Source organism: Tiliqua scincoides, chromosome 2, assembly GCF_035046505.1.
Source record: "Tiliqua scincoides isolate rTilSci1 chromosome 2, rTilSci1.hap2, whole genome shotgun sequence".
In the NCBI taxonomy this organism is placed as follows: domain Eukaryota; kingdom Metazoa; phylum Chordata; class Lepidosauria; order Squamata; family Scincidae; genus Tiliqua; species Tiliqua scincoides.
This window is the reverse complement of record NC_089822.1, coordinates 228,554,060-228,577,392: the sequence shown is the minus strand read 5'-3', so window position 1 is coordinate 228,577,392 and position 23,333 is coordinate 228,554,060. Positions and strand designations below refer to the sequence as shown.

At 44.1% G+C, this 23,333-nt stretch overlaps 1 protein-coding gene and 1 pseudogene across 3 annotated transcripts in view; one reads left to right on the top strand and one right to left on the bottom strand.

The window, feature by feature from the left end:
• Positions 1 to 11,759: 11,759 nt before the first annotated feature.
• On the top strand, positions 11,760 to 11,878 carry LOC136642837 (5S ribosomal RNA; annotated as a pseudogene).
• Positions 11,879 to 15,010: 3,132 nt separating this feature from the next.
• Positions 15,011 to 23,333, bottom strand: part of LOC136640896 (protein SSUH2 homolog) — a 33,682-nt gene continuing 25,359 nt past the window's right edge. For 2 of the 3 annotated variants that reach the window (XM_066616294.1, XM_066616296.1), the window contains exons 11-13: positions 21,378 to 21,483; positions 20,257 to 20,370; positions 15,011 to 17,324 (exon numbers count right to left, since the gene is read on the bottom strand). In XM_066616294.1, the coding sequence (XP_066472391.1) occupies positions 17,184 to 17,324; positions 20,257 to 20,370; positions 21,378 to 21,483 (361 nt within the window). In that variant the 3' untranslated portion in view covers positions 15,011 to 17,183. The remainder of the gene's footprint in view (positions 17,325 to 20,256; positions 20,371 to 21,377; positions 21,484 to 23,333) is intronic. The other variant, XM_066616295.1, reaches the window with a different exon arrangement.

The following is a 23,333-nucleotide window of genomic DNA, read 5'->3' as shown; positions in this document are numbered from 1 at the left end:
ACCATGGTCGATGGTGTCGAAAGCCACCGAGAGGTCTAGCAGGACTAACAGGTTTGCACTCCCCCTGTCCATCCCCCGGCGAAGGTCATCCACCAAGGCGACCAAGGCAGTCTCCGTCCCGAACCCCGGCCTGAAGCCAGATTGGAATGGGTCCAGATAATGGGTTAGAATTGCACCCTTAGGGATCTGAATGGCGTTTCCACATAGGTTCAAAGAGTGCTAGCACATCACTACATACAGTGTGTGGCTTTCTTTCCCTGATGTGTACAGCAGCTTATCACACCCCATCAGCAGCAGATCAGTATGTGGAAATATGTTACAGGATCTGTTTCTAACAGCGCAATACAATTCAGAGCCCAATCCTATGCATGCACTCACTAATAATTTCCATTAATTTCAATAGGACTTACTCCCTGGTAGGTGTGTATAGGATTGCAGCCATACTAAGGCAAGCTCAGGACAAATACTGTGTCCTGGCTCAACCCCACTCTAGGGAGATGGAAACATGTATCAAGACCCAGGTGTGCCATCCTGGTGTAGTGGCATTTCTTCAGCATGAGCATGTCTTGTCTCCAGTTCCAATGACCACCATTTCTAAGATCAAGATCTTCATAGTCAAAAACTGTGTAGCAGTGGTGCAGCTTGATGGGGTTCAAAGCATAAAGTTTTGCAGGGAGCCTCGCTGTGGTGCACAAGCTTTCACCTCTGTTTTTCTTCCCCCCATGGCTCTGAAGAGTAGGGGCTCCTTGCACACTGCAGTGAAGAGCCCTGAAAAAACTTAGTGCTTTGCACCCCATCCAGCTACACCTCTGCTGTGTAGCTTAATAATAACTTAAAGCCCAAGATTAAACTAGCTGCACCACAGCCCTCTCCAATATACCCAGCATGTCTTGCAAATTTACTGGGGTCCTTTTGCACAATGTTAATCAATTAATTAAAAGATGATGAGCATTTATAAGTTCAAAATCAGCTCTATGAAAAATCACTTAAATACCAAACAATAATGAAATGACAAAAGTTTTAAATAGCTCTCGTTTGGAGTGTGCAATTCCCAGACAGAACAGTTGCTATAGCAATCCAGCTGGAATGTAAATACAACCGCGCTGCTCGGGGTGCCAGGATGAAGAAAGTTGGATGCCACTTGGAGACTTAAAGGTATTGCAGAACTAAGACTATTCCTACCTCCTTGCACCCTTACATGCAAGCTGCAGTTTTGTGATACTTCTACCAAGTGTACTGGTTCATGCCCGAAGGTGTTATTTTCTCTGTTATTTCATTTTCTCTGTAAAGTGTTGTGTGAACTTTTTCAACTGAGAATATAATAGAATCATAGAGTTGGAATTTATCTAACAGGTCATCTAGTCCAACCCCCTGCCTGTAGCAGAAAATCCTCTTAGAGCATCAATATGTAGTCATTTCTGTGAAATGCATGCAATATTGAATGGTGAAGTACAGTCATTTCTCTTTATAAGTGAATTTGCTATATGCGAATTTGCTTATCTGTGAGGGGCAGAATTGCCACCTATTTCTTGTTATCTGCAACTCTGTTCTCGTTATCCGCTAACACTGTGCTGGTGTAGTCAGGTTGGGAGGGCTCGGCATAGCTATAAGCAGGCAGGTGGGGGCAAGAGAGGTTGCGGTGAGAAGAGACTGTGGCCTACTCATGAACAGAAGGCCATGCAAGTGCAGGCAGGGGGGAGAGGAAAAGTCACCTATACAGTATAGAGCCATCAGAGGAGGGGTTTGCGTTAATCACACCCAGCCAATTATATTCCTCATTTTTGAGAAGTTGGCTGAATTGGGTCAATTTTCTGCATCAAATGGCATTGGGATTGGCACGTGGAGAATCATTGGACACATTTGTGTCTGCTTCCAGACTTGGGGACTCCAGCTGAACCTTCACAACCCTGGTGACTATGAGATGCTGATGATGAGAGGTCTCTGGAAGGCTACCTGACGGCTGAGGCAAGCCCAGGGAAGGAGCCAAGAGACAGGTAGAAGAGGAAGGAGAGTGAAGCAACCCGCTCCCCATTGTTGAACTCTGAGGCTTCATTTTTGGGCCAGCAACCTTCAACGGGTTGTGGGACAGCCAGCACGGAGGAGGAAGCATCAGGTGTTGATGAGCCCTCAACTATTACCCAGCCCCATAGGCTTCAAGATTCAGGCTCATAAAGTTCATTGTATCACTAGAAACACAGTAGAAACATAAACATGTGACCTTCCACTTCCTCCAGACATCTCTGCTTCTGGTTTCCAACTATCCCCTCTTGCAAGGTAAGTTTGCAAAAGGATGGAAGAAAGGAAACAGTGGCAAGCAAGGATGAAGACCCAACCCAAGCCTATCATCATCCTGGGACTTTGTGGTTAGATGCTGTCCTGTGCATGAAACAGATCTTCTGAATGGCATTCTGCGAATGCAGTGATGCCTTTTCATCACTGTTTTTAGCATCAGCTTTCTGAATGCCTCCATGTTCTCTTTAGCTGAATTAGGGCTAGGTTTGCCATTCTTGTGTTCCTCTCTTCAGATCATGGCTTCACTCCTTCTGCACACCTACAGGATGGTTACTGAACCAATTCGTCCACTTCCCTGACTATTAGTCCAGCTGTTGTGGTGCAGCAGTGTCCATACATCTCTACTCCACCATGCACCTATGGTAACATGACACAAAAGCTTTGTGCATACAGCTATAGCTGTATATGGACCCAGTTTGTGCAGTTCTTTCCCCCTTCAAAGAAAAGAGATCAGAATTCCCTGAGACTTAGGGCCCAGTTCTATCCAACTTTCCAGGACAGATGCAGCTGTGCCAATGGGGCAAGCACTGCATCCTGTGATGGGGGGCAGTCACGGAGGCCTCATCAAGGTAATGCAGAAGTTCCTAAACTGGGGTGTTGTGATGCCCCAGCAAGGGAAGCCAGAAGAGGGTCTCTGTACCCTCAAGAAGTGGGGTGATGGTGAAGGCATCTATGTGATCACCATGATCATGCCGCTGCTGGGGATAAAGGGTTCTAGTTTACATACTTATGGCAGTGCCAGCTCTTCAGAAGATCCAGGAAGCCTGTGGACCCTTCCGCAGGACACCTGGTAGTTCCAAACAGCTGTAAATAGTGAAAAAGAGCTATTTCCAGCTTTCTTCACAAAACTGAAAGTGGTCTTTTTCACTATTTTACAACAGTTTGGAAGAGCAGAGAGCCCTGCAGAAGAGTCTGCAGGCTCCCCAGTCTCTAGAGGGCCAGCACTGCCACAGATAATTAAAAAAAACAAACCATTTTAATGTATGCCTCATACTCATACAAAAACCCCTTTTGTCCCTGGCAGTGGTGCGATCGTGGCAATCATTTTGCTGCCTTCATCCCTCCCCTGGAAGCACTTACAGCAGTTCCCGCACTCCCACAGGGTTTGGAAACCACTGAGGTAAGGCATTGTTTGTTTCCTTACCTCGGGGCTGTATTATGGCTGCATTAGTGCTGGAAAGTTGGATAGGATTGGGTCCTTACATGCTTAGGGCAGTATAGTATGCATGAACTCTTGCATCACATACGACCTTATGCGTAGGGTAAGAAATATTTGCATGCTTACTTCTCTCCCACGGAAAGAGAAGTTATGGCTACCTGCCCTGCATCATTTCATAGATTGAGATAGGGAGGCTTCAAGTTTTCAGGATTCATTTCCCAGCATTTATAGAATGAGGTGAGCTGAATTATAAAGGCAATTCTAATGCATCAAAAGTGTTCTTCAATTTCAATTTTCAATTTCAAAAACCTTTATTAGGCATTAAAAAAGTGTTCTTCCTGTAGATATCCTGTAGGTATTTTAAGCATATACTGGCTATGGCTGCAATTCAACAATGTGCATCAGCTATGTCCACATGCTCTCATTTCTTTTTCTTCCTGCCCAGTTCCCAAGCTGCCTTTTATATTCTTCCAGTTTTATAATACATCCTGTTGGGGGGGGGGGCAGTGGGGAAGGAACAGCTAAATAAACATTTCCATGCATCTAGACCATTTCATCTGATTAAGGTTTCTGGGTTCACCCATTTGCTTATCCACTATTGCTCTACAAAAGTCATGGCAAATGACAAACCAAATAGTTCATGAACTAGCTCATGAGAGCTATGCCATACAAGAACTTCTTCTCTTTGCGAGAAAAATACATTACCATTTTCTATGGAGGACTACTGAATTCAGTACCTATAATCTTTCCATAGTGTTCTTCTGTGACTGTGGTGGAACATCTTTGACACCTATATCTCAATCCCAAATTATACCACTCCTTTCATAACATTTCACAAGTGAAAAGAGCTATACTTTGGGTATTTAAAACTCCTTGCAGCAAAGATCACTACCTGGACTTCACACACACACACACACACACACACACACACACACACACACACATCCTTGAAGGCTTTTCTCCTTCAGAGGAATGCAGTATTCACTTAATATCCAGTAGTCTGTCCTACACTGACATTTAAAGTTGCCTGTTTTGGTACATAGGCCACAACAGCTCTTTAATATAGTGCTCAGTCCCGCAATGAATCCAGTTATACTGGCTACAGATTAGCTACAAATCAAGCACATCCAGCAACACTTACAATCCGAATAGTTTTGGACAGTGGTGGGAAAGAGGTAGAAGAGAAACAGTGCATTGGCATTTGGGGCCCTTTACCTGCATGCTTACTAGAGTCCAGAGGCATCTGTCCTCCCAATCAAGATTTTTCATATCTAGAATCCCACAAGATGAACTGAAACCTGAAGATAGTCCCTATTTTGCCCTTGGGTAGATGGCATCAATAACTGAATAGGAAATCTGCAGGTATGAGTTGCCATTGATTCACCACAGAAAGGTACCAGAACATAGGAAGGATTCATAAAACATATGTACCATCAGAGTCTGCGATGTTTTGTGTGTGTGTGTAGACATGTGGTGACTTTTTTTAAAAAAAGTAGTTTCCCATTTAAAAAAGGAAGATCAATTGTTAATTGAAGGAAATAAAGCATCTGTGCACTTTAAACCTCTTATAGTATACTGAAAGATTCTTCTTTGGGGGGGTAGGCAGAGCCTCTGTAATGGAGAAAAATACAGCCATCAAACACGGTTCTGTGTGTCTTGCTTCACTTAATGCTTAACTCAATAGCTGGATTACTGAGTGCCTCCTGGACAGCACTGCCTATTCCTTTGTTCGACAACCACTTAATGTGGCATCTTTAGTTGTAATCAAATATCACCGTGCCATTCATTTAGCTGCAACAGGTTTCAGTCAGCTGTGTTTGCAAGGGTAACGTTTGGTGACACTGCAATGAACAGACTGCATTCAAACACCTTGAGATCAAGAGCTTTTTTTGTGACAGGTGCAATTAAGTACATGGTTCTTTTCAAGTCAGATAAATGACAGTTAACCCCAAGTGCCCTAATTGCTCCCAAATGCCAGAGAGAACTGCATTGGTACTGATCAACCATTCGTCAAATAACAATTGGTAACCTGTGTCTCTTTCATCCTGTGAGCCAAGGATATTCTGTAGCTCAGTGCTGAGTCTAAGACTAAAATAAGTGGCTATTTGAAATATGACTCGTAGTTAACATGTTAAAACACACTACTCCGAAATAGCGTCTGCTTTGAAAGCACATTGAGCGGTGATTTCCTGTTATACTTACAGTCCTGGTCTCTGTTGTGCTCTGGATCCATTCGCATGTTGCCCAATAAAGAGATGAGGTCCTAGGTTCACTGTAACTACATCCACTTCTCTGTTTTGTTTACTGAGAATTCCGTGTGAGGAGAAGTTTCCATCCCAGTCCGGTCCCTTTGGACACTCCCATCTCATAAAACAATTTGACGTCTAGTGACTCATCCATTGCTAGTGGAGTCCTCAAACAATATGATGCAATGAAAAAAAAAATCTCCATGTGGCTATATTGCTGTGATCTCTGTCTTCAATCTTATAAAGACACCTCACTTTTCACCAACTGCTAGATGTAAGAGTTTATATTTGTGCATACTCCTTACGGTTAAAACTTACAGTTTATATCCATGCGTGGCAGACTTTAACTGTGCCACAAGGAGAACAGGAGTTCTGCCACAATCTCTATGGCACAGAGAATGTGCATCTAAAGAAACCAGGGCACATGAAGTAGTCAAGCATGACTACAATAGAGTGCTGCCTGGTTTTATGTTTATGTTGTTTCTGTGATTTTCTGTGATTTTTTAATCATGAGGGCTCCTGGCAACAAGCCTGAAAGTCTCAAGTGGTGTTAAGACTAGCAGTGCAAGCCTAGGCATGTCTACTCTGGAGTAAGCCCAATTGTGGTCAATGTGTTTAGGCTTGCAGCCTAGTTTTCTTTCTTTCTTTCTTTCTTTCTTTCTTTCTTTCTTTCTTTCTTTCTTTCTTTCTTTCTTTCTTTCTTTCTTTCTTTCTTTCTTTCTTTCTTTCTTAAGTCTGTGTGACTTGAACATGACTTTAGATTTTCAGTTCTTGCGTGATGGTGGCCTAAGGTGTCCCCTGGGAGTCAAGTACTCCAGCACATATTTGACTAGGCTTATTTTCCAGAACTGACCCTGGATCAGGATCACAAAAGCACTTAGATTGGCCATTCCCCATCTCCAAAACAATATCACGGGAAAAGAGACAAAGAACCCTGTGCCCATACAAAAGTGCAAAGAAGGTTACCAAAGGATCAGGGGCTTTTTAGCTTGGGGGAGAAAAAGGTGGGCAAGGAGGAGGTGTAGGTTTATGATGTTACATAGGACTGCTAAGCAGAAAAAGAGAAAGATAAAGAAGGGGGGCACATCACAACCATCTGGATCTCCCCCACACTCAAACTGGAGGCTACTGAAACAAGGGTGGGTGAGAGCAAGTGGGAGGGGTTAGAAGGCTGCTGCTATGGGATGTTTCAATATCATAGACTCATTTTCCTCAATGCACTGCCCCTTCTGTCCAGAATCTCTTTTTTTTTCTCTCTCTCTCTCAGTCCTCTCAGAAACTTTCTTCCATCTCCTCAAAATTCCTTCAGACAGCTCTGTTATAGCAGGTCTTCCGAACCAAAAAGGGTTGCTTATGCATCTAAGAGGGCTATACATGCTCCATAGGGTTACACACTATACTGAAGAGCCAAACCAGACAGCTTTGGATGGACGATTTTCATTTGGAAAATGACATGAGGGGAAGAAGTTAACCTCCTTGTATGTATATGTGTATGTGAGACAGAGAGAAAGTGAGAGAGAGAGAGAGAGAGAGAGAGAGAGAGAGAGAGAGAGAGGTACTTCTGAGTTTAAGCATGTCTCGCAATAATGCAAGTTAGTGTATGTCTAATTTGATAGATACTTTTGGGTGTGCCCCATTTTATTTATTTTACCAAAGTGAGCCTTGTGCTGATGCAACTGAGAAGATATAAAATGTGGATAACAATCAATGCATTTTAGGAAAGTAACAGACGATCCCACCCCCTTCCAGAGCCCGATCCTCCCCCTCTTCTGCCTTCCTCCACCCAGTAACACCCCTCCCCATCTCCAAAATGCCCTCCTCCACACTCTCCCCTTTATCTGTGCTTGCCGACGCAGGGACTGGATCCAGTGCCAGCAGTCTGGCGCACAATGTTGTGCCAGTGCTGCTGGCTCTCGAGTTGGTGCAATTGTGCCTTACAGCACATTTGTGACACTCAGAGCTAGCACAGGGAGGCTAGTGCCAGCTTAAATCCACCTTTGTGTTGGGCTGCCCATCCTCCACCAAAGTGTATACCGTATAAAGAAGGAAAATTGCAAATCTGAATGGACTTGTAAATGGCTGTCAATTGGAATCCTCAGATTGGCCAAAAATGTAGTGCTTCCTGTGGAAATTGCAGCAGAATAATCACAACAGCCCCCAGCACATCAGCAAACAGCATCTGGCCCTTTTCACAGTCCTACTTTGCATTAGTGCACACAACCATTCATCACTATTAATATGCATGACTAATTCAGTGCTCACAGGGGAGCGCTTTGACACTACAATTCATCCTGGTGTTTATCAGATGCACACCATGAAAATCCATTCTTCCTGAATTTCCCCCACGGAACTCTGTGATGAACATCTGTGTGTGAAGAAAATGGGAGCAAATTAACACACTTCGGAACTGCTGCAGTAAAATGATTTAGAATTCCTTGGATAAACTACATTTGGCATTGTTTTTGCAAATGGTGCATTGAAATGGTGAGGGTAGAACCCAAGCATGAGACCCTAAATAGATATGCAAAGCTTGTGTGTTTTGTTTTTTAAAGGCAACTGGCACACAGAGTGTGACAAAACAGGCTTAAACCATGGAAGGGCAAAGTACCCTGCCCCGATTTCTTTTCCCTGTACATGATGTTACTGTGTCTTTTATTTCAAGGTGTTCAGGAGACACACATGGATACAAGTGTATTTGGTGCTGGCTGCCCTCCAGGAGAGCATGAACCAGACCAGTAAAGTGGCTGTCTTATGTACTGATATCAAGAGGCTGCAGCTCCACAGGCCAGGGTGGCAACACTTTTGATCAACTATATAATCACCTTACTCAGTGCTTGAGTTCTCTGTCTGCTCCAAGGGCATATGAAGTGGGTAGCCAAGGAGGCCACAGGCCCCAGGTTCCAGGCTGCAGGGGATATTGGAGTGGCCAGTAGCATATGGGGGGTGACTGGGGTGGCACCCCTCCCTACGTGGCACTCTGGGTGTTTCCTGGGCTTTCAATGTGGGGGCCGCGCATAGCACTCATTGCTTAAAGTGGCGAGTGCTTTGTGAAGTTGAGCCCACCTGCCCTCTCTAGCCTCCATTTGGCTACAAAATTTGGGAAGTGGGATATCAGGCGCATGGTGAGGCAGTGATGCAGGGGGTGACATTTCTGCCTCACTAATCATAAGAGCATAAGAATAGCCCTGATGGCTGAGGTCAAAAGCCCATCTAGTCCAGCTTCCTGTAACTCACAGTGGCCCACGAGATGCCTCAGGGAGCACACAAGACAACAAGAGGCTCTGGATGCAAAATAAAAGACACAATAACATAATGTTTAGGGAGAAGAAATGTTATTAATGGATGCCACTTCTCCAAAATCCTAATGGAGCTCCAAAATTAAAATACCCGGCGGTGGCAGCTGATGTTTCCCTTGTGACCATAACCCCATACTAAGAGCTCATGACTTAGGGAAAAACAAGTTTAGCAAAACAAAATATCTCTTCCAGTAGTGTTACAAGGTCAATATTTTATATCTGTTTATTTCCTTTTAATTCAAGGCATGCAGTACACATTTGAGCACATGCACGGTACTAGCTGCCTACCCAGAGAGCAAGCACCAAATCAGTAATGTGGCTGTTTGCAGGACGGATTGCAATTATTCATTCAATTCAAACAGTTTTCACACCTTCAGAATTCAGATGAAGCCTTCCAGCTCCAAAGCCTGCTAGAACAGCTTATGATCAAGTATCTTGCAACTATACCTTCTGAGGTTTCCTGAATTTGGGGAAAACAATTTTGTAAGACAAAGGAAATGTGTCACCTCTCCAATGGTCCTCATCAACCTCATGATTAAGCTCTATCTAGGAAATGATCTAATGACCATCCTAATAGCAATTACTGGAGATTGGGAAGAGGGAGTGAGCACTGGAAGTGGTGGTCGGGTTCCATTTGGGCTGGGGAAGGGGAGGAAGGGACAGATGCATTACTATGGTTTTTCAACACCTGCTGTGAGAGAGATTGGATCACCCCCATGATGGATCTCCTCCTGTACCTGACCATACAGGATAAATTACAATATCATACGCACAACCTAAATGCAGTGACCTCATTAGGGTTGGTATAACCCTCATTAAATCTATCTATCTATCTAACAGTGCAGGTCACCCAACAAATCAGTAACCAATGAAAAATAGTGGCCAATGTGATTGTACTCACACAACTGAATAAGAGTTCTAGTATAAGCTCCAATATCTGGAAATAAGAGCTCATACTAACAACTTACTGGTTTTCTGTTGTGTCATAACAACACCTCATTGGCTCTTGGATCAAGCAGTCTCATTGATCATTTTGACTTAAGAAATCCACTTTTTGTTAAATAAGGTGTGACAGAAAAGTGAATATCGATGACCAGGTAACACCTGAACAAGGAAAGTTTCTGCTTGTAGCCATGTTGTTAGGCCCGAGCACAAGGCCCCAGCTGTAACCAACTTCTAATTAGTGCATACCAGACCTGAGAGAACTGTGGAGGAGGCCACTTCACAGGGCCCTCAGATACCGTACCAAACTACCAAGTGGGCTCCAAGGCCAACTTGATTAACAACAGGGTACAGCTGTGAACTTCTCAGGTGGGGAGGGGGGATTCCACCATGAATAAGAAGGCTTGTGGCACGTCCACCCCTAGAATGTTCGGCTGGAACCGAGTTCTGATTGGTGGATGGGTCAGGAGACCTATAAGGTGAGGGAAAAGAGCTTTTCTTTGTTCTAGCTTTGCCTCTGACTGAGGGGTCTGAGCTTTGACCATTCTGGCAAGAGGGACCCAACTTGACTGCAGCAAGATGGGTTAGACTGGACTTGGGAAACCTAAAACTTTGCTGAGTGATAGTTAGAGTTAGGAGTTATCCCTTTATTGTTTTATTAGTGCTGAGTGTTGTATTGTATTGGTATGCTCTATCCTAAATTCTAAAACCTTTGACTGATGCAATGCTGTCTGTATAACTATTCTTTAAATCTATATTCAATAAATCCTATCTATTACAACTGACTGGATTATTGGGACTGGTGAAGCAAAGGGGACTGGTTGTGTGAGTTAATCCAGTGTGACTGGGTGGAATCTAGAGACCCAGTACTAGGAGCCTGCTCCAAGGTTCAAGCCAAGTCCAAGGGGGGCTCAGGCTGGAGCATGGTTCAGGGGAGGGTTCCCCAAATTTGGCCTGGCTACCAGGATTGGAAGCTCTACAGTTAAAGAGCAATTGGTAACTGGAATTGGAAAGACCTGAGGGGTGTCAGGTGGTTATATGGGTTTATGGCCACTTGATTACCCTAAGGGCAATAAACAGATTACACGGCCCATAAGGGAGGGTCGTCTTGATTGTCACATAATGCAGTTGTGTTTTCTTTTTCTGGTTATTTGCCTATAAACTTCCATAGAATATAGATAATTCAATGCAGTTTCTTTCATTGCATTATGCATTAAAAGAACCCATTGGATGATATATGACATGAATATATTTTGGTCACTAGTGGTGTCATTCCCCTGAGAGTGTCACCTGGTGCAGTGTGCACCCCCTGCACCTGCTGGTGACACCACTGGGAAGGGGCAGGACATGTGGGAGGGCTACTTAAGCACTATGGCTGATGAGGAGGCTCAATTTTGGGGGGAGCCACCAGTCCACGTAGGGCAGCATAAAGAGCTAAAGTCCAGTATTCAAGATGCATTAACACCCTCCCCCAGCTGTGTCTAAGGCCCATAGGACATCTCATTCAAGTCCGATTGATTGGTCTCTGCCCCATGGCTTAAGTGTGTAGTGCACAACTGATAGCCTACAAACTGAGAAGGTCATGAGCAGTGAATCTGCTTCGGGACCCTCTTTCCCAGAGTGGACAAGTTTGTAATCATTCTTTCTCATTCTTCTTCAAATAAAAGGAAACTCACAAATACCGCTATGCTCATCACCTTGTCTGGAATAACATATCTGCAATACTCAGTTGTATGGTGCCTTTTCCAATACCCCTCTTGTATCTCAGCCAAGGTAGAAAAATGTTCCTGGAACCCAAAATACTGAAGTATTAGACATGCATAAGGCTAAGCAACTGTTACCTTGCACATGCCTGATCTCGTCTGATCTTGGAAGCTAAGCAGGGTCAGGCCTGGTTAGTACTTGGATGGGAGACCGCCTGGGAATACCAGGTGCTGTAGGCTTATACCATAGTCTTTCGAGCCTGAAGGTTGCCAACCAGAGAGAAGGGTAAACACTTGTACAATATTATCTATACAGAGGCAGAGCAGAAACAAAAATTAAGAAACCTTCAAAAGTCAACTGACTCTCACTGTTGACAAAATGGGACGCTGAACCCACTAGACCAGTGATTTTCAACCACTGTGTTGTGGCACAGTGGTGTGCCACGGATGGTCTGCAGATGTGCTGCGGGAGATTGGGGGAGGATCATTTGTTAGTAGGGCCACTGGGGGATGCAGGCCCCTGCTGTCAGTGCAGTGTGCCTTGTCAATTGTCAAAAAACTAGGGTGTGCCTTGACAATTTTAATGCCTTGTCAGTGTGCCATGAGATGAAAAAGGTTGAAAATCACTGCACTAGACATTGAATCATCAGCTATCGCATACTGTGACATGTTGATTCCTACCTGTCAGCCAATGTCATATTCTGGCTGCTACTGCATGTGACCTGTCAGTCACTGTCAACAGTTTTTTGTGGCATATTTGATGCTCAGTTGTTGACCTCTACTGCATGTCAGCTGCTACATATACATCAAAGAACATTATGACATGTTTGATACTGTTCAGTCTGCAAAAAAGGATCCCCTTAGATCAGGGGTATCAAACTGGGACTGGGTGCAGCCTTCAGAAGCTGTTCATTGGTCTGTTCCAGCACCACCATGAGCTGTCCTGAGATGTCAAAGCTATAAGGGTAGCCCCCTTAATAATTGGGCTCTCCCATATCTTGGAATTAGGATCAAGATTTGTGTATTAGGATCAAGATTCTCTTCTGTCATTTGCAGCTATTTGTCATTTGTGAATTAGGATCAAGATTCTCTTCTGTCATTTGCAGCTATTGAGTTCCTAAATCAGCAAAAGGTGCTTATTTCTGATCATGACTTGCTTCATGACATGACTTCCTGCTTAATGACATCACTTCCTGCCCTCAGCAGGCATCATGCATGCTATTTGGCCCACTGTACAAAATTAGTTTGACACTCCTGACTTAGATGTTTGTCAAATATTCACCTATCCAGAAAACATGTGGAGAAAATTCAACATGAAAATCCAGGGAGAAATGGCAGGCTATGTGGTGCTTTAGTGAGAATGGTGAATAGTACTTCACGTTGTGAGCGTCTCAATGTCATTTTCTAGTACTTGCACCTGTTCTCTCGGTTTCACTGTCCTTTCAAAGCCTGAGTACATAATTGCACATGCACCCTGGAATATGTGCTACTAGTACCAAGTAAACACAAGAAAACAAATCAAAACAAAAATAGCCTGTTGTGCTCTGATAACATTGTTTCCATTTATCAACTTTCTGAGAAGGAACAGCATATTACAATATTCAATACTCGCAAAGGGAATTGCTACAGTAACATAATGCAATAATATAGCGCAAATAAATAAATAACCACAAAATAAATGATGTTTCTTGGAAACACTGGTTTCAGTGTAGCAAAAAAAAATGTTGCAAGGTTTCCGACTGGACTAGATTGAGATAACAAACAAACAACGGCAAAGCCAGATTTACTACGGTATATGGTTTAGGCAAGTGCTGTGCGTAAAGGGTGTCAGTGGTGAACTAGTGAAAGAGCTGGTCATGACAAGCTGCGCCTGTACCAGATTTATAGCTAGAGCTGATCAAAGTCAATCCAGCAGCATGGCGAGGGCTTATCCCAGGGCAAGAGAATAAATGTTCCCTTACCTGGAAAGAAGCCTTTGCAGCCCCAAACTATCCCCTGCAGGATATAGCACATGCCCCCTTGGCATGGTTGCATTGCCACTCAGGGAGTTATGTAAGATTGGGCTGCCTGAATGTTAGTGCATGCAGGTTAACTCAGAATTCATGTACAACAGGACTTACTCCCTGATAAATTTGCAAAGGATTGTGTAATGTAACAGGAGCTACATATTGTCTCTCAGTCAGCCTTAGGAAAGACTATATCCCCAGGCAAATTTTTCAGCTTGTTTCCTGATGATCCAGTTGCTTCTTCATGGCTAAGGTCCTTTGGGGGGAAAAAGTATCCAAATCAGCACCTGAGCACTCCTACTGATGATGTCACTGCTCCAGCTGACATTCCAGAGCTATGCTTCTCTCTCACTGTATCCCTGGAGGGTAGATTTATGTGCAACGAATATGTGGTGTGGAGAGAAAGGAAAGAGAGATGTTCCTTCTTTCAGAACATTCAACCAAAGGTCATTCATTCAAACCGATTGGTGGGAAATTGAGGACAGAAGCCATCCTACGTAAACCAGACATGCTGCCAGAGTTCATCCTGCATTATATGGTGTGTGTGTGGGGGGGGGGGGGTTTGACCATATGGCCTAGGGGTAAAAATACTTTACTTTCTTCTGCATAGGCCAACTAGCTGTCAATCTCCAGGTAGGCCTGATAAAAACCCCTGACTGAAACCCACTGGAGAGCCACTGACAGTCAGTGTAGATAATACTGACCTGGATGGATCAATGCCTGGGCATGTTTTTATGCTCCTAAGTTACATACACCATGCTCCATTTTATGGAAAAAGATTTGCTAGGTTCTAAATAGACAAGCATGGAAATGCATCCATACCTTGAGAGTTTAACAAACACTGCAATACATGCTTTCTTAAAAAAATAAAATAACTATAATTAGTACATGTGGGGGGTGCAATTGAACTCTAAACCCCTCCTTTCTCCTATCACATGCTAATTGTTAAAAAGACAAAAACTCAAAGGTCTATCATGTACCTTTGCTTGCACATCTTGTTTGACCCCTAAAGAAAAGAGGGGAGATTGTGCAGCTCAAAAATAGGGAGGTACATTAATGATGGAAAAATCAGTACATTGTACAGACTATCAGTATCACTCATACTCCAAGGGGCAGATGGAGTTGTTTATGTCTATTTGCCGGCATTTATATCTGCCTGTTATATAAGGCAATCCAGACTACAATGTCTTGGGAGAATTATCATGATTACTGATCTACTGACCTTTAGCACTGGCATTCATCCACCATACCTTTCTGTCTGCTGCATTTTTAAAAATTACATATCTCATGCTGGGGAATTTTAAATGAACAGAGTCACATTATGACCTCTTATTGTTTGAGTCCATCACACAAAAAGCACCATCTGTTTAGTGACGTGAGTACAATGTATCAAGAGCAACTCATTTTCTGTCTTTTTTTGTTCAAGCAAAATTCCTTGTGGAATTTGGAATCTGGCACAGTTTCAGCAGCCAGCTTTAACCATGTTCAGCTATCCTCATAGTGGAAATAGACCTTAAAACACTGGTTCCCAAACTTTCCTGGGTCACAACACTCCCATCTACAGCTTCTTCTTCCCGGCTCATCTGGACACCAACATCTTGAATCTCATGAGATCTTGTGAGATTCAAGATGGCAACACCCAACTCCTGTGAGATTTGGACACCCCCATCTTGAATATCACAAGACTTCACAATATCAAAGATAGTAAGATCAACGCCTGGTCTTAATGATGGCTATATGGTATAATTTTCACCGCTGTCATGTTGACATCTACTGTGTCTATTATCTTCAAATACCACCAAAACCTTTATTGAACATAATACTTCCATTCCATGTACAGCTACCAGGTTTTTTTCTCCTTTTTTTCCTCTGCACTCCTCCCACACTCACCTATTGCAACTCATTCACCAATTTTTAACACATTGCTTGTTGCCCAAAACGTTCACATTCTAATGTTTGAGTCAGAACATTAATCCTAACCCCTTATGTCCGTGCTTTCCAGTTCTGGCATAGCGGTGCCAATAGGACATGTGCTGCATCCTGCAGTTGGGTGTCACTCACGGAAGCCTCCTCAAAGTAAAGGAATGTTTGTTCCCTTACCTCAGAGCTGCATTGCCCTTATGTCAGTGCTGGAAAGCACTGACATAAGGGTGTTAGAATTGTGCCCAAGGAAGTTTATGTGAAAGGAATATACTTACATACATTTACATATATTAACTAATTTGGATAAATAATTTTCCTTGATACAATGGTGGTCACCTTTGTCAGGTGGATTTCAATTCAGGTTCTCACTGTCTAATGGGCACTTGAGGTCATAGTTTTTTTATTTCACTTGACATTCACATTATAAACATGAAAATCCAAACACTTGTAATTCCAGTGGGTTTTGACACTGCTAACGCCACACGCTATCAGATTCTTGAGCAAGTTTATGCAATCATCATGACAAGGAAAAGCTCTCATTTTCCTATTTTCCTGTAGCAAAACATTCTTATTAATATGTCCCCATGCAATCAGATGTATTATGATGCCATCCTAACATTTGCTCCACTGATTCACATTATTGCACAAGCAGCATAAAGTGCTTTGTGACAGTGCAAGGCCCAGGCACACTTGCAGGAAGGCCAGAGCCTTTGACGGTAAGGTTTCTGTACAAATCAGGCACTGATAAGATGATTATATTTTAGTATATAGGAGACACATGTAAAAGCTCTATCACTATCACTCCTTCCTTTAGCTTACCTGCTTGACAGATTTACTTAGTGGCTGAATAAGTTTGGTGTCGTCTGCAAACTTACCTTACTAACCCTTGCTAACTGGGTAAGAGGCACTTTTTCAAGTGGGTGCTCTTCTTTTATTTAGCAGGGGGAGAGTAACTGGCCCTCCTCACCCCAGCACTGTCCTTTCTAGTGGCTGTCTGCTGGTGTCCTTTTGCATCTTTTTAGATTGTGAGCTCTTTTGGGACAGGGAGCCATTAGTTATTTGATTTTTCTCTGTAAACCGCTTTGTGAACTTTTTGTTGAAAAGTGGTATATAAATACAGTACTTTTATAATAAATAATAATACATCATTAACAGAGTTGACATAGCTCAGAGGGGTCCCATGAGGCAGCAGCCAGCATATACAGGTAAATCTTACCCCTCCCATTTCCCTCGACCGGCCAATCCACCATGACATCACACTGCATTTGGCGGCCATCGCAACTGTGATCCTGCTTTCATACAGCAGCTGCATCAGTTTGAGCTGATAACATATCCCAATGCACAACCAATTTTATTCTTTCAGCTAAGCCCTTCCTTCATTGCCCCAATCAAAAAGTACAATGGATGCAGTCCTAAGTCTTCCATTAGGTGTATGATTCATGTGAATCACCTCCATGATAAAAGAGAGAATAAATATTCCCCCTTCACAGATTCCTGTGCATATAAACTTGCATATCCTGAGGATACCATCTAAGTGTAAAGAAACTTCGCAATTTACTGTGAAGAACAAATAATTGTGAATAGCTTTGTGGCTTAATGGAGGAGATGTTCTTGTGTCACATGACAGAGCAACAGCATTTTGCCGGGTAGTCCTTGGTATATACTCTATTCTCATTGCCAAACAGGAAGAAGGAATGAAGTCTCCCTTTCCATTCATATTCAACTTTGGTGAGTGGCAACACTTCAATTGTTTGCTTCTGGGGAAAAAAAAAAAAATATTATAAGGTACATTAAAGTTATCACCTCTAGGGTGAGAATCAAATGTGTTCTGTCACACTATATTCACTGTGCACCACAGGTAGAGCCATCCTCCTTATCAGATGATGAAATAGCAGTCCAATCTGACCTAGCTCCCTGTGCAGCAATGCAGTCGTGCCAACGAAGCACATACTGCATCCTGGGATGCAATTTCAGTTCACGAAGGCATCCATGGGGTAAGAGAGCATTTGTTCCCTTGCCCCAGGGTAAGCCTTAGCCTTAGCCACCTTGTTGGGTTGGGTCTACTCAGACCTGCACCAGCTACAGTGGACCCAAAACGGCAAACTAAGGTTGGGAAGGAGGATAGGCTATCAGGAGTGCTACTGCCACAGGTACCACCCCCTCTCTTGATACACCCTCCTTTCTCTGCCCGATTCTTCTCCCTTCCCACTTTTCTCCTTACCCCTAAGCTGACTTACCAGCACTGGGGCTCCTTCCCTGGCATCTCACTGTTTCAGCAGTCAGCTTCAACCATGTTTAGCAACAGTCATAAAGGACCATATGCTGCGGGAGCACTAGTTCCAACAGCATAAGGTCCTTTTAGGATTAGACCAAAATTATTGGTGTTGGTTCTTCTGGTTTCCTTATCATCCTTTCTCTCAAAACTACCAACAGAGCACTATTTCCTGTGACTTGCCAGGCTAAATGTGACCCATAACCCATGTATTCACATGTTCATATGTTCCATATCCCATGGTTTTTTTCCTTTTTTTTTTTTAAAGTCATGCCAGAAAGACAGCAAAACCAGGAGCTTTTAAAGATCCATTGTGGGTCACCTTACTTGGTTGATGAACTGTATTCAGGGTCACCAGTGGAGCAGGTCTGCAGCTACTAACTACAGAAAAATTCTGGATATGACATCCATCTCTGTGGTTCATCACCATCTTCTGAAGATCAGTCATAACACTCATGAATATTTAAAACTAAATTCCTCGACTAATCTGTTGTGTGGGTGTAATCCCTATATATTTGGCAATAATGTTTGTTATATGTGCATATTTCAACCTTGTGCAACTTGCATTACATGGAATAAATGTCACCAGCGCATTGTGTGAAAAACTACTTTCCATTATTTCAGCCAGAACAAATGTTAATTGTTCATTGTTTCCCTTCCCCTCCTGTTCTTTTATTGTTCTAAAAAGGCAGAGGAAATCACAATCCCTTGTGTCCATTAGCCATGCCATCCACAAGCTTGTGCATTAATATTTTCTTTAAAAAAAACATAAGAATATAATTAAGAGACTTGCTGGATCAGGTCAAGGACCCATCTAGTCCAGCTTCCTGCATCTCATAGTGGCCCACCAGATGTCTCTGGGACCACACAAGAAAACATGATACCTGTCTCCTGTTGCCACTCCCTTGCATCTGGTATTCAGAAATAGACTACCCTCTAAAGTCCAGAGGGTGCATACAGTTCCATGGGATGAAATTACAGGGAAACATATTCGGTTTATGCATGAAGAAGAATGAAGTGGCTGAATGGTCACCTTTCAGAGATCTGTTTGAAGCAGCTCCATAGCTATTTGAAATACCTTGAAGTCAATGCTATGATCATACTTCCAGGATATGGTCTGAAGACATACAATCAGTCGTCTGGCTGAAGGTAAGCAGGTCTGAATCTGATAGCTCAGTGAGGACAGTAAGAAAGCAGAATCTCTTCAGCATAATCCTACGCATATCTACTCCCATTGAGAGCAATGGGACTTAGGGGCCAATCCTAAAGGGCCATAGTGTGTTGTAAAGGGGCACTACGTGTTGTAAATGTGCCATAAAGCAAGTTTATAGTGCCCTTAGAGTAAGGAGCACTGGTGGTAGACCCGCGCTAGTTGGCAGCCCAACACTGGGTGGAGGATGCCTGGAGGTTAGTAGCACCACCAGCTGGCTGTGTGGGGTGGAGGTAGGCATTCTGGAGTGGGAGGAGGGCAAAACAGGGGAGAATCTGCGGTGGGAGTGTGTGGGCCCAGTAGACGTCTCCTTGGCTGGATTCTATCCTTCATGTTGGGCTGCAAAGCCCAGCATGGAGGTACTCAAGACTATGCTGGCAAAATAGTCAGTGCAGACTTGAGAAGCCCCATTGTAGGACCTGCACCCTTACTTGGGGGAAGAGGACGAACGTCCCCTTCCCACAAAGACACCTCTGGCGCCTTCCCAGCTCCTGCAAGATACAGCTGTCGCCATTTTTGGTGCTGCTGTTCCTCTGGGCTCAGTGGTCATTACGATTGGGCTGTTATTTCCAGGTAAGCATGCATAATATATGTACATAATAGATGAGGTGTGGGGTAACTGGGGATATCTTAGCTAGGCCATCCAGTTATGTGGCACTCCGCAGAGAAGCTTGCCTGATACCTCCTCTGATGTCAATGCAGTACCAGGCAAGGACTTCTTTACAAAATATTTCCAGGCCTTTTAAAACGTTATTAGCTGTTTTATCTGCTGTGTTTATATCTTCTTTGTTCATGTGGTCTGTGATTTGGTTGCTTTCCAACAAATGAACTACCCCTCAGGTAGCATACAGTCTCACGGGATGAAACTACAGAGAAACATTCAGTTTATGCATGAAGAAGAATGAAGTGACTGAATAGTCACCTCAGGGGAGAGTAGAGTAAGAGAGCTATACGTCTGCACTGGACTCAAAATGGACTTGACTGCAAAACAGACAAGGCACTGATGCATAATGTTCTTGCTGTGAACAGGTGGAACCTGATGGATAACCTGTCCATATCTTTTTAATGCCACTTACATTTCTTTTTCCCATTTATGAATGAAAAAAAGAAAAGACTGAAGATGAGCACGTCAAGACTACGTTTATATGGAAAATGCTCCAAGCCCATCCTTCATTTTCCACAACCTTTTATTCAATTTTATACCCACCTGTCTCAAGACGTGATGACAATTGGTGGATGCAAACTGCATTCTGTGTTGTGCAATACATGCTCGGGAACCCTCATCAATTGACGGCTCCATAAAACCATATATGGGAGAAACCTGGAAGACAAATGAAGGATACTGTGACACACCTTTTTGTGAGTATATGAGAGTGACCAAGTTACTATTGCAATTAATGCAGTAGAAAACAGGGCCCCTGTACCCTTAATATTTGTGCAAAAGAGGTGGTGGTGGTGACACTGCTACCAGTACTACCTCCTTCTTGGCTGTGATCTGCCCCCTCCCAGCCCCAGTCATTGCTACATTCGTCCCCCCCATTCCGCCAATCCCCCACCTGCCTCCATGCTGACTTACCAGAGCAGGCCACTGGTGTGCAGCTACTGCTGACTGCTGCTTGCAGCAGTGGTCCAGCCATGCTGAATGGCATGTTGCCTTAAAGCATGCCGTGCTGACAGAGGACAAGTTCTGGTGCTGCGGCAGCCCAATAGGATTGGGCTGTAAGCGACAAATGAAGGAGGTTCTCAGATAGACATGACCTTAGAGAAATCCTTCCCAACTGTACTTTGGGCAGTCCATATTCCTAAATGCCCCTTTAGAGCTGGAGCTTTCCCTTCCCTTAATTTGTTGCAACCATTTAAGGTGCTTGCATCACCTCCACGGCCCCTGACGACCTGGGTGAGTTTCAAGAGAGTAGTTCTGCCACCACACTCAGGCCACAATGTGCTCAGAGGTGTTTTCAGGAATCAGGAGTGGACCTCTCTGAGGACCCTGGGTGGCTGCCTGATTATGCCAACTCCTGATGCCAGCACTGTTGCCTCTCTTCTAACAATTTCCAATGTTGTGGATGGTCATCAGTGAATGACCCCCGAGGAGGGACTCTTGCTCATTGGTACTGCTGCACCAGCACCTCTGCATCCTGCATATAAGTGAGGGGTAAGAGTGGACTGTAAATCGAGTAAGGAAATGTGATCTACCTTCTCAGCAGCTGTCAAGCTTATGGCGTATCAAAGACAGTGTACAATATACATTTATACTTTCAGTGAACTTTGTGTATACACACACACACACACACAAACACACAAACCCAAGGCTATTTGGCTGTTTACCAAGGGTTGTTCATCGCTGAATATTTCTTTTCCCTTCACTTCCTGAAAATGGTAAGCTGGAAAGCCGGTATTCTTTTCTGCTACATGTTCTGTAACATGGGTTTTCCTGTTGAGAAAATGGAAACGAAGAAATGTTTCGTTGGTAAGACAGGCATTCTGAGATGAAACAAGAGGAGTAAATGCTGAAAGCACTTGAATGCCCCCTGCACACACACACACACACACACACACACACACACACACACACACATTAGCCCTCAAGTCAAGAAGATACATCCAGGCTGAAGTCTTGTGCACATGTATCTGAAAGCCAGGATAGTGTAGTGGTTTGGGAGTTGGACTTAGACCTGGAAGGACCAGGTTCAAATCCCTGCTCAGCTATGAAGCTTCCTGAGTGACCTGGGTTAGTCACTGTCTCTCTCAGTCTCACCTACCTCATGGGATTTTTGTGAAGTCAAAAGAAGCAGAGGGCACATTGGTGCACCTGCATCAATGGTTGGCAACCTTCAGTCTCGAAAGACTATGGTATAAGCCTACAGCACCCGGTATTCCCAGGCGGTCTCCCATCCAAGTACTAACTGCTAGGTAACTGCAGAGAACGGCATCTTAGTAGCCCAATCCTATTTGCAGGATATGGTCCACTAGTGCATCATGTGAGCTCCCATCGCTGCAGCTGCTCTGATAGTCTGTGGCCCTGCTGATGGCACAGCAAATGGTAAGAACATAAGAACTTAAGAACAGCCCCACTGGATCAGGCCATAGGCCCATCTAGTCCAGCTTCCTGTATCTCACAGCGGGCCACCAAATGCCCCAGGGAGCACACCAGGTAACAAGAGACCTGCATCCTGGTGCCCTCCCTTGCATCTGGCATTCTGACATAGCCCGTTTCTAAAATCAGGAGGTTGCACATGTACATCATGGCTTGTAACCCGTAATGGATTTTTCCTCCAGAAACTTGTCCAATCCCCTTTTAAAGGCATCCAGGCCAGATGCCGTCACCACATTCTGTGGCAAGGAGTTCCACAGACCAACCACACTCTGAGTAAAGAAATATTTTCTTTTGTCTGTCCTAACTCTCCCAACACTCAATTTTAGTGGATGTCCCCTGGTTCTGGTGTTATGTGAGAGTGTAAAGAGCATCTCTCTATCCACTTTATCCTTCCCATGCATAATTTTGTATGTCTCAATCATGTCCCCCCTCAGGCTCCTCTTTTCTAGGCTGAAGGGGCCCAAACGCCGTAACCTTTCCTCATAAGGAAGGTGCCCCAGCCCAGTAATCATCTTAGTTGCTCTCTTTTGCACCTTTTTCATCTCCACTATGTACTTTTTGAGATGCGGCGACCACAACTGGGCACAATACTCCAGGTGTGGCCTTACCATCGATTTGCACAACGGCATTATAATATTAGCTGTTTGTTCTCAATACATTTTCTAATGATCCCCAGCATAGAATTGGCCTTCTTCACTGCCGCCGCACATTGGGTCGACACTTTCATCGACTTGTCCACCACCACCCCAAGATCTCTCTCCTGCAGATAAGGCAAGCCTGCAGATCTATGGTAAGCCTGCAGATCAGCCATTGGCATATCAGTTGTTGGCACAGGTAATGTGGTGTCAGGGCAGATCCAGAAGCAGATGGGCTCAAGCCAGGGGTGAAGTGCGCCAGAACTCAGTAGCAGAGGCATCCATGTGATAAAGGACTCACATCCTGGGCCTGACACAGCCCCTGTGGTGGTTCATATTACCTCTCCTGGCCAGTCTGGTCCTCAGCCACCCCAAGGGATGCTGTGGAGGCTGTATTAGCATCCCTGCACCATGCAGGCCAGCCCTGGATAGGACTGGGCTGGAAAACTATCAGATAAAGCCGCACGAGAATACAGTGATGATCTGTAACAGTCCTATGCCAGAGAACACACAAGAGTTGGACAAAACACACCCTTTGTCATTAGAACAACC